The sequence below is a fragment of the Brienomyrus brachyistius genome, chromosome 5 (genome assembly GCF_023856365.1).
Source record: "Brienomyrus brachyistius isolate T26 chromosome 5, BBRACH_0.4, whole genome shotgun sequence".
Lineage (NCBI taxonomy): Eukaryota > Metazoa > Chordata > Actinopteri > Osteoglossiformes > Mormyridae > Brienomyrus > Brienomyrus brachyistius.
Genome location: NC_064537.1, coordinates 10,781,701 through 10,792,111, shown reverse-complemented (window position 1 = coordinate 10,792,111; position 10,411 = coordinate 10,781,701). Strand labels below are relative to the sequence as shown.

General features: G+C 47.7%; 1 protein-coding gene across 2 annotated transcripts in view; it reads left to right on the top strand.

The window, feature by feature from the left end:
* The first annotated feature begins 771 nt into the window (after positions 1–771).
* myh10 (myosin, heavy chain 10, non-muscle) overlaps positions 772–10,411 on the top strand; it is a 58,826-nt gene continuing 49,186 nt past the window's right edge. For both annotated transcript variants that reach the window (XM_049013212.1, XM_049013211.1), the window contains exons 1-3: positions 772–944; positions 3,693–4,065; positions 9,877–10,033. In XM_049013212.1, coding sequence (XP_048869169.1) covers positions 3,721–4,065; positions 9,877–10,033 — 502 coding nt within the window. In that variant the 5' untranslated portion in view covers positions 772–944; positions 3,693–3,720. The remainder of the gene's footprint in view (positions 945–3,692; positions 4,066–9,876; positions 10,034–10,411) is intronic.

Sequence of the window (10,411 nt, the reverse complement as noted above, 5' to 3'; positions counted from 1 at the left end):
AAGTTGTTAAAGTCCATTCAAACATTGCAGTCAACTGTTAAACATAACTTTAGATAAGCATAACATGTGCTTACGATATAGAGCATTATGCTTATCTAATCTTAGCGTAATAGAGACCATAACGACTAACGGAAGTTGGATTCCAGGAAAATAACGGTGCAGCGCTGCACTGAGTGAGGACGGTGCCTTCCCGCACCTTCCCTGTAGAGGGCGCTGTACATACAGCAATGAGGACCTAAATTAATTATGTCATCGGGTGAAAACGGACAAAAGGGAAGACAGCAATACGACAAACATGTACTTAAAAGTCTTAAGCACTGCAATACGATAATTGCTTTTTAACTGAATACAATACTCTGACCTTTACGAGTGCACACTTCGGAAATTTAACCTTGCCGGTGAATACCTAACGGATTTCAGGAATCTGTTTGCAAACTCCTCCCGCACTACGCGGCCTTTGCACATGTTCTCATACAATTATCAGTCTGGCGTAACGAACTGCGTTGGAACAAGGTAACGTGTGCCGTAAATGTGATGGACACGTCGCTGACCAGTGGCTGTCGTCCTTTTTTCCGCAGGCAAACGGCAGGTGGAACACAACGGGAGAACGAGCCGCCGATAATCGCAGTCTGGTTTTCCGAGGGGATTGTTCTTTCCGCCAATAGATGTGGGCTGTGGTCGTGACTGATAAGTAAGACTACCAATCAGGTATTAGATTTACTGAGTGGGCGTGTACCTTGGGGGCCGATAGAGAGGCGGGAACAAGCGGCGCACACTCTGTTCGGTTGAGACGGAGTTATCTTTGGTGCAAAGGGGAAAAAGGCTGGAGAGGGGAACAGGAGCGAGATTTTTTATACTAAGAGCTGTGTGGAATAAAAGCCAATCCCGACATATTGGTTTGTTAATTTCGGAAGTTTACTGGGTTTCCTCAGCGACTGCGCCAGGTAAGCGGCCAGAGTTTGTTAACAAGATTTTTTTTTAGCGGAATGCTCGTCTTGGAGACGGATTATTTGAACTGACCGTCCAGCGATGGAGGACTAACCGCACGTCATCCAGCCGTTAGCTCACTTAGCCTCTTAGAACTTTTCAGCGTCAGGAATTGAAATGTATTAAATTAGGCTCTAGTTTGTGGCATTTATTTCTTGAGCCCCAGACTGGCTGGCGTGTTTCGGGATAACCCCCCCCCCCTCATCCCGTGAATTTGCTCAAAACCTCCAGCCTCCTACATACCCCAGTTCACTCGTGACTCCGTAACTTAGCTCAGTCTTACCGCCGTATCCTTCCCCCCGGGAACAACAAGCTCCTGATACATTTAACCTTATTTATGCGCCCTTATAAACCCGACCTGCTCTTTGTCTGTAACTAACGCGACGGTCTATTCGTGACCGAGTGGACCTAAGGATGAAGGCCGTTAAATATTAGATACCTAACTTGCATGCGATTTTTTTTCTAGAGTAGAAGAGTGAACAAGACCGTTCGGTCCTTTTATTCCTAATTATCTGAAATGCAGATGGCGATCGGCGGCTCTTTGGGCTTCCTAATAGCGGCATCGGCTGGGCGGGTATAATTTCATGAGGTGCGCACCGAATCCGTCCAGCATCAAGCCCGCTGCATAAAGCGGCACCGCCGGCTTCGCGTCTGGGTCGCCGACCCACTTTATGAGAAGCAATACCCTGTGCTGGTTCAGATGGTCCTGAAACCCAGGAAGGACGGATCAATCCCCACATCCCTCCAGATCCGATGCCTCGTGGTTCGAGGGCGAATGTGACACACCAGTGGTAATAAGAGGATGAGGAATGACCACATGGTGTATTATTAAAAATGTAAAAAGTGTGAATAGCTTTAAATGATGTCGCAGCTTATGCTTTAGCTGCTCTAATGGACATTGAGCCGCATGGATTATTCGACAGGACGTCTTTCCAGTAACGGTAACATTTATTTCAGCGCTGAAAATGTGTGTACGGATGACCTTTGAGTTGAGACGTTAATTTCCATTTTCACCTCCATCTCCCCGCACCGTACGCGGCATTGAGAGGAGGTGCAACAGCCTTTATCCTCCTTGGTGGAAAAAGGCCACCGTTTGGTACTGGGAATGCGATTATGGGGGTCCCTGGCGGGCTCAGCGGTGGTCAGATCAGGGGCATCCGCTGGCGCCATGCTGAGTGCTGCACAGTTTGATTTTGATCATGATAGCCGTTACATTATAACAGCGCCGAAACACTTCAGGCCGTCGCTCGTAATCAGAATTGTAGTTTTAGGTTACGATCTGTAACTGACTAGAAAGAAAATTGTACTTAATTTATAGCCGTTATGTCGGCTGTGGGCGGACATTACTGGTGGAGATTCTTCTCCAAAGTGTGAACAGGTGTCAGGCGCCGCATGGACCAGAAATATGTAAAACCCCGACCACGACATGTTGTACTTTGTCAAGCTGTAGTCTGGTTTTAGATTTATCCACTGTTAGTTTGAGGAACAAAACTTTTTTTTCTTTTATGGGTAACAAGCTTAATAGGGCGCTCAGCATCAGAATGGTGAACGCTTCTGTCAAAACATTTTACAAGGTCGCTTATGTGTAATATGCCTCCCTGAACTACTAGGAATAACATGGTAATTTCTGTTTGATTGTGAATTGGTCTAATGAGGTTTGTGCTGATGAAGAGCACAGCCTTGCTGAGCTGTCTGCACACAACCTTCTTAAAACGGCCTGATTTTTTTTCCCCTTTTAATTGGGGTCATTAACTAATATTGCAGCTTAATGAACCTTGAGTTGATTCATTGATGAGTGTGATGGACTATCTGAAGTGATTGCAGAACTCCCCCGGGCACTGTGAAAGGCATATGGGGAAATAGGGTGGGGATTTGGATCTCCCTCCCCTCCCCAATCTAATCTTGAGAGGAATGCTGAAAATCCAACAGATCTGTCCAGGAATCATAATAAACAAACTATGCTCTGTCACAACAAACCACCCACCCGCTGTGTAGGATGGTGAGCAGTTGGCATGTATGGTTCAGACTGTCCTATACCCAGGCTGTGCCAGTCTAAACCACCGTCCATACAACTGGCCAGAAATTAGAGAGAACTACAGTGGTATCTGCTGAAGTTTGCACTGAATTAAACTGCCCACTGAGCAAATAATTAACCCATTAGACAATTTTATGTGCTGTAGTGAAGCAATCAAATGTCCTAATGCTGTTGGAATCTGCAGTCTCTCTACCCCCCCTCCCCCATCCTTCAGAGCTGGGCGATTGCCACGGTAAACATCCACTGAAACAGTGTGGTGGACACCTTTTTCTCTCCTAATGTGTGGAACGCGTTATTTCCTCCTAAAGCCTTATTTTTTAAGGGATATGTGTTAAAGGGAGTGACATTGTCTGGGAAATGACTGCAGTATGTCAGTTGAGTGACGCCGTACATTCTTCCAGTACATCAACTCTAGATTCTTCGTCCAATTGATAAAATTGAAGAAGCAAGGTGTATCTAATTGGGCCATCGAAAGCACCATTTTGTCTCCTTGACCCTTATTGTAGCCCAGGAAGTGATTCTGTTGCCAAGGGGGGAAAATGCTTCCCAGTTCCTGTACATTTTGAAGATTGCTGTACCCCATAGCCATTTTAAGAACATTTTGATATGTGAATTGTTCGTCAAATATCAGGGAATTAACACTTTCCGTTTTTCCTCCCACAAACTCCAGGTGTCTTGCTTTATTCTGGGGTTCAGAGATGGCTCAGCGGAGTGGACAGGAGGACCCGGAGCGGTACCTGTTTGTGGACCGCGCTGTGGTCTATAACCCGGCCACGCAGGCCGACTGGACAGCCAAGAAGCTGGTATGGGTTCCGTCAGAGAGGCATGGCTTTGAGGCGGCCAGCTTGCAGGAAGAGCGGGGGGATGAAGTGCTGGTGGAGCTAGCAGAGAACGGCAAGAAGGCTTTGGTCAACAAGGACGACATCCAGAAGATGAACCCTCCCAAGTTCAGCAAGGTGGAGGACATGGCGGAGCTGACCTGCCTGAACGAGGCGTCCGTGCTGCACAACCTGAAGGACCGCTACTATTCCGGACTGATCTACGTGAGTTCTCCATCCTTGCGTGTTTGTCAGGATCTGACCGCATTTTCCAAAGTGTGACAGCATTTACCAAAGGCTTATACACAATCCTTAGTGTCCATGTGCCTTGAATTATTGTGAAGCTATTTCTCCCTTTCTTTGTTTATGGCTGAGCAAGAGATGCTTCAAGAGTGTGGATTTAGAGTTGAGTAGTTGTACCTCTCTCACACACACCCTGCTGTTTTGTCTGTTTTGTTTGTCGACATTCATCTGGACTTTAACCATAATGGGCTGAGTTTCAGCCAGTGACCTTGCTATTGGAGCCGCGCTTGGCTCCCGGGTAGCGCAGCCCGTTGAAACGCGGAGGGTCGTGGCAGGAATGCCAGTGAACAGTCCTCACCGTCCTTTCGATAGTGTTTCTGCACAATCCTCCAGAGGATCTTTTCTCTTCTCCCGTTTTGCATTGGAATTGCCGTACTTCAACATTCTCATGACCTGCTAATTAACTTGAGGTCGTTTTTTTTAGGTGGGGGGCTTCGTTGTGCTACGCTACGTTTATTAGTAGGATGCCCTCGGTGTGGTCAGACTGTGGTCAGGGAATTAATTCTTCAACCAAAAAATGTCACATTGAATGCGTCTCTGCTGTGACCTTGACCTAGTTTGTGACGTGTATTACCAGAATAGTATTTGGGTTGGTCGTCAGCTGAGACTGTTCTTGGTGTGCTAGGAGATTGCTGCAACTTGAGCTATTTCTGTGGTTTCTCTCCCCCCCCCCCCCGTTTGGCAGGATATGGAACTGTCAAGCTTGAGCCTTGAATCATTTGAGGCATTTACTGTTTTAGTTGGTGAAGCTGTTAGACATTTAAAAAGAGAAGCCCTGATGTAATCCTGACTCTTTTAATGTGACTGTAAATGGTTTTCCAGATTTTACTTTCTCACCCCCTAGAAAAATACTTTTGGTTGGAACTGTGAGATTTCCCATGCTCTGCACATTTCTTAATTGTTAAACTATTTTACTCTGCTGCAAAGCAGTCCTTGGTAAAGTCATCCTATGTCAAAGATTAAGATGAAATGAGTGAGGGGGTTTGGGGGTGGGGGGGGGGGGGTCTGTTGGAGCAGCAAGGTGTGATGCTGTGGCTTGTAATGTCGGACACCCGCCCCTGGACTTTAGTGTTGATGCTTGGCGTCACCCCTCTGTGGGACCTGGCTGTTGAGGACCGCGCTGAGTCATGGGCAGGCTGCCACATTGTGACGATGCTGTCCCTGACTGGGTCATGCTTTTAGGCTTCGGGCTTGATGCCATTTTAGGCAGAGTGACTTGGTCACCCCAGTATGTCCCCTTCCCCTTGTGTTCTATTTAAACACCTATTTATGCTTGATGAGAGTTAAAACCCATCGAAATTTTTGTCTGTGCTTATGACGGTTGTGGAAACCATTTCTTTCCCTTTGAAGACAGCAAGTCAGGCTGATGTGGGCTTGGGTGGAAGTGGGCGAGATGTGATTAGCTTTCGATCTGTATCAGGCCAGTACCTGCCCCCACCCTAACCTAGGGAGAGGCAACATCAAAGCGGATATTTCCCTTGGCATTCATACCTTTTATAGGGTGGTGGAAGGGTTCCTGTAGTTATGTTTAGATGCTGAAAGGCTGATGGTATCACAGACTGAATTAGATGAATGGATAATGATGTCGGTTTGTTTTGTTGAGGAATATTTGTCACATACTGGCATAGCTACTTTGGGTTTTTGTGGTAAATCAGACAGTCACTCATTAATGGTTTCCTGATTTCATAAAAAAAAATCGATGGCTGGTGTATTTATCAAAGTCACATGACTGGGCTACTTTCACGGGAAGTTAAAGCTCTTTTTGGGCAGTTAGGATTAGGCAAACTCTGGGCTTTTTGTGTCTTTGGAGAGTTTTATCTCCCGTAATATTCTTCTAGACATGCCTAATATACCGCACCACTTGTATTATTATGAGAACTTTTATGTGCTTATATTTAGACGTGCTCCCTGAGAGTCTTCATCTCTTTGGCGTGTTCTCATGATATGATGGGGTGACCGTTGGAAACCATTGGATTTTTCCGCTCTGCTAGGCTTTATTGCTCTGCTCTGTATGATTTTGCTCTTTGCTTTTCTCCAAGTACGGCGTTGTCATGGTTCCGCCGTGGCTCCAGCGCAGACTCCTCTAAATACAAACTGGAATGACTGTTAATGTGAACTTGGCAGAGGGATCGAACTGGCCACTCTTTCTAAACTGTATTTTTGTTGTTAACAGATGATAGTGGTTGATAAGGTAATTTACGACAGAATGGACTGCGGTTTAATTGCAGAATATTGTTATTCATAAAAGAGCACAAACGACACTTCAGAATAATTCAGGTGTGGTCTGAGTTTGTGATTTTGGGCAAAAATGAATGTAGCTAGACATACTTAAACTGAGGCTGAGTAGTACTTGCTCAGATTGTATTGCCCCTCCCAGCTAGCTACCATTTCCTGTTTTGTGCTGCCTCCCCCTTGACCTGTTGACCCACTTGACCTGCCTTCTGCCCTCTGTTAGGATTCCATGCTACAATCCTCCCTCACCTGGTTGTGAAGCCCCGATAGCAAACTGGCCTTCATGGCTGACATCCGCTGTGCAGCTCAAGCAACTGGCTGCATAACTCTATAGCCATGACCTTGCAGTATGTTCCTGGAAATCGCTGATGATTGGTGGAGCCAGATGAGATGAAGCTAGCTTAAACATTTAAAATTCTATGAGGGGAAATCAGAGCATTAATATAAATTCCACTGCATTATTAATAGAAGGTTGCAGATTCTGTGTTTGTGCTGATTAGGTGACTCTTCCTTATTTTCTTCACTCTTTCCTCAGAGCTTCAAAAATTCCTGGGTTCTGCTTCAGAATATTTTGTCTGCGCAGAGAAAGCAAGACTGGTACTAATGAGTGAAAAGTGAGGGTGTTACTGGGAGATCAGGGTCAAGGGCCTGCGCTGATTGGTGCAGCTGACCTTTAAGAGTGATGTGAATGGGGGCTGCTTTCTGAATGGAAGGGAACTGCGTTTTTCCAGTGTAGTGCTCTGAGCAGGATCCCAAATCCCAGTGACGACACGGGACAGGCGGGAGGGCGTGTGTTTCAGCTGCTGCATTCCTAACTGCCCCTGCTCTCTGGGAGCAGGCGCGCATATCCCACGCCGACCCGCGGGTCTTGTTTCGCCGGAGCGTGGCTGCACCCGTCCCGGACACATGGTGTTGTCTTTCCGACCTGCCGTCATCGGGCTTCGGCTGAATGCGGAATCCCGTCATCGGAGGATGTCAGAGGGATTCCCTCACAAGGTGAAGCATGGCGGAGAGGTGTAAGGTTCATTGTTTTAAAGACTTGTGGGATGGGGGCCCACTGTAGGCCGCAGTCAGAACAGCTTGATGCTGGAGCCACTCCCACGACATTGGCAGCCCGCTCTCTATATCCAGGCCACACTGCGGCAGGTCGTATTTATACTAGGGTGGGGTCAATTTGTAATTAGCTGCTGAATGGAGTTTGAATTGCAAGGGCCGTGGCTTTTTCCAGGCCGTCGATGTAGTTTTTCCGGAAGAGGAAGGGAGCTGGATGGCTGCTCCGCACAGTGGTGGGTGGGACTTACTGGTGTTGATGTTGAGCTAGGATGCCACGGAGCCTCATCATTAGCAGTGGCCCGTGTTCCACAGACGGCCTCACTGGAGTGGCGCTCTCCTGCCTGGCAGCTTCTCCTGGGGCCTTTTGAGCCTGTAATCTAACGGTCCGAATTCGCTGGGGTCAGCAGCAGCAGGGGAGGCGGAGACTCGCTGGAAAGCCGCCGTGACCCGCGACATCCATGTCGCGCCCGCAGAGCTGACACTGGGGATCGCCCCCCCGGGTCGTCCAGACAGGGTACGGGACAACAGGCCCCCTGTGGCGGCCTTTGCAGATGGGAGTCGCCATTGGCTGCCGGCCAGCTCAGAGTGCATTCCATGCCGTTGGGGGTGTGTGTGGCGAGCCAACCGTCTGCTGATCTGTCCCATTTCATCACATTCGGGGTCTTTTGGGAAGAGGGAGCTTAGCTTGTTACTGTGGCCGCATTTTATTTTATTTGCCCCTGGGGTGGTGTATGGCGCATTGGGTTAGGAGGCTGTGCCTATGATCAGAAGGTCACCAGTTCAAATCCCTGTCGGCTCCCTAATGTCACTACAGGGCCCCTGAGCGAGGCCCTTAACCCTCAGGCGCTCCAGGGACTGTCTGAGCCCACATGGTGAAAAATATATATCACTTAGCTGGGGGAAAAATTTAAAAAGTAACAGAGTAAGTCACCGCTGAGAGTGAAAAGCTGCTGTCTGTGCTGTGGCTCCATCTTAAATTCCATTCTCCTGTGCTCACTTCTACAGCAGGGGGTAGTTCTCACTTTGCAAGTCCTGGAACACAAGCCAGAATTGTAGCTAGTTCCTTCAGGCTGTGATTGAAGACCAGTGTCTTGGCTGTCTTTGTGGAGTCTTTACAGTCCCCCCCCATGCAAAAAACTCATCCATTCAACTGTTATTGCTTCACATAAGTTACTGGGTTAGGTTGCCCCTTTGACCCCACCCTCCCATCAGCCTGAGCTTGGAACCAGAACTAGTGGTCTCCAGCATAGCTCGCTCGGGGGGCAATGATTGGACCTTTTACTCTGCTCCTCCCTATTGCTGTGTTTCAACCAATAGAATGGTTTCACAGTACCATATTAACCTATCACTGACCAACATGCATGTACAAAGTTGATTTGAATCAGGCTGCCCACGTGTGTCTCGCAAATGGGGTTTATCATTTTTGTCCTGCCACTTCCCACCTTGTCTTGAATTGCATTTCTGATCAGATGTGACAATGGGTGGTGCTGTCTAAGGTCGTGAGCCTGGGGGGGGTGTCTTTCTTGTGCTGTGGACTGTTTTTCTGGTTTGGTTCAGCAGAAGCAATGCTACAGTGATCAGGAATAAGGAAAAATGTCATCCACATGCTGCTATTCTGCGGGAGATGAAACATGATGGCGGCGCTTGAGCGGGCCGCTCTTGTGGCCCCCGGTGAACTGCAGCTGTTCCAGTGTGTGTGCTGGAGAGGGGGTGTTGGCACTCCCCTGCCGGCCCTGCCTGGCCGCGATAACGAGCGCTCTGCAAAGTTCTCCTGTAAAATGGGAGACTCCAAGGTCGAAGCCTTCGTTAGGCGGGCTTTGATAACTCCCACCTGGCCCCGTCTCCTGTCTCTCCAGCTCGCAGCCTGCCCCCCCCCCCCCCCCCCCCCCCCAGCTCTGTCTGCTGTGCTATCTTCACCCTCCCTGTGAGGTTGGCGGTTTATGAGGCTCCTGGTTACTGCCAACAGATGCTTTCGGCCTGTTCTTTACGCGGGAATGAAGCAGGGTGCTTTATTGGCATATGCCTGAACTCCATGGTTCAATTGGTAAAACCTCAACTAAATCAGTTTGTTTAGATCCATTAAATAGTTAAGTCTCTTAAATTTTAATTTTACAAATGGGTATTTCCCCTTCTGGAAAGACACCGTCCTAAGAGTTGCTCAATAGTTTTGTTCCTTGCAGGGGGTACAATGGTCTCCAGGGAAAGGGAACTTTTAATAATCAGTGTATAATGCTCTGCACACCATCTGTTACAGTATTTGCATAACCTCGTCATAAGGATGACAGTCTGATCATATGTAACCTCTGTGTGTGTTTCTCTGCCTTTATGTATAGGTAATACTATGATTGGGGGAGATTTTTTAAAATAATTAATCATGAAAGAGCAACTATTTTATTTGTTTGGAATAATTGGTAACTGGGGCTGCTTGTCATTGTCTTCCTCTTTCAGACCTACTCTGGGCTCTTCTGCGTGGTCATAAACCCTTACAAAAACCTGCCCATCTACTCCGAGAACATTATCGAGATGTACAGGGGCAAAAAGCGCCATGAGATGCCCCCCCACATCTACGCCATCTCGGAGTCTGCCTACAGATGCATGCTCCAAGGTAGGGTTGCGTCTGGTTTTCCTCTCTCTCGTGTGTTTTGCCTGAAAGTCTATTCCTTTCTTTCTCTGCACTGTCAACCTCGGGAGCGCAGTTGTTGTGTCAGTGGGGTTCATGTGGACCCTGCATGTGGCGGGTCAGGCTTAATTCAGTATTGTCAGCTTTGTTAGTGGTCATTAAATCAGGTTGGAATATTCATATTAGGCTGGAATATTCATGGGAGACACTGGTAGGACTAAAGGGGGGGTGCTAAAAAGATATCTTAAAGCATTAAATTATCCCCCTTTACTTGCAGTTCCTAGTTCTAAACATCCAAAAGATCATCGTAGTCACTTGCCCCCCTGATGTCAGGCTAACACTAATGGCCCATTGTCGTCCCTT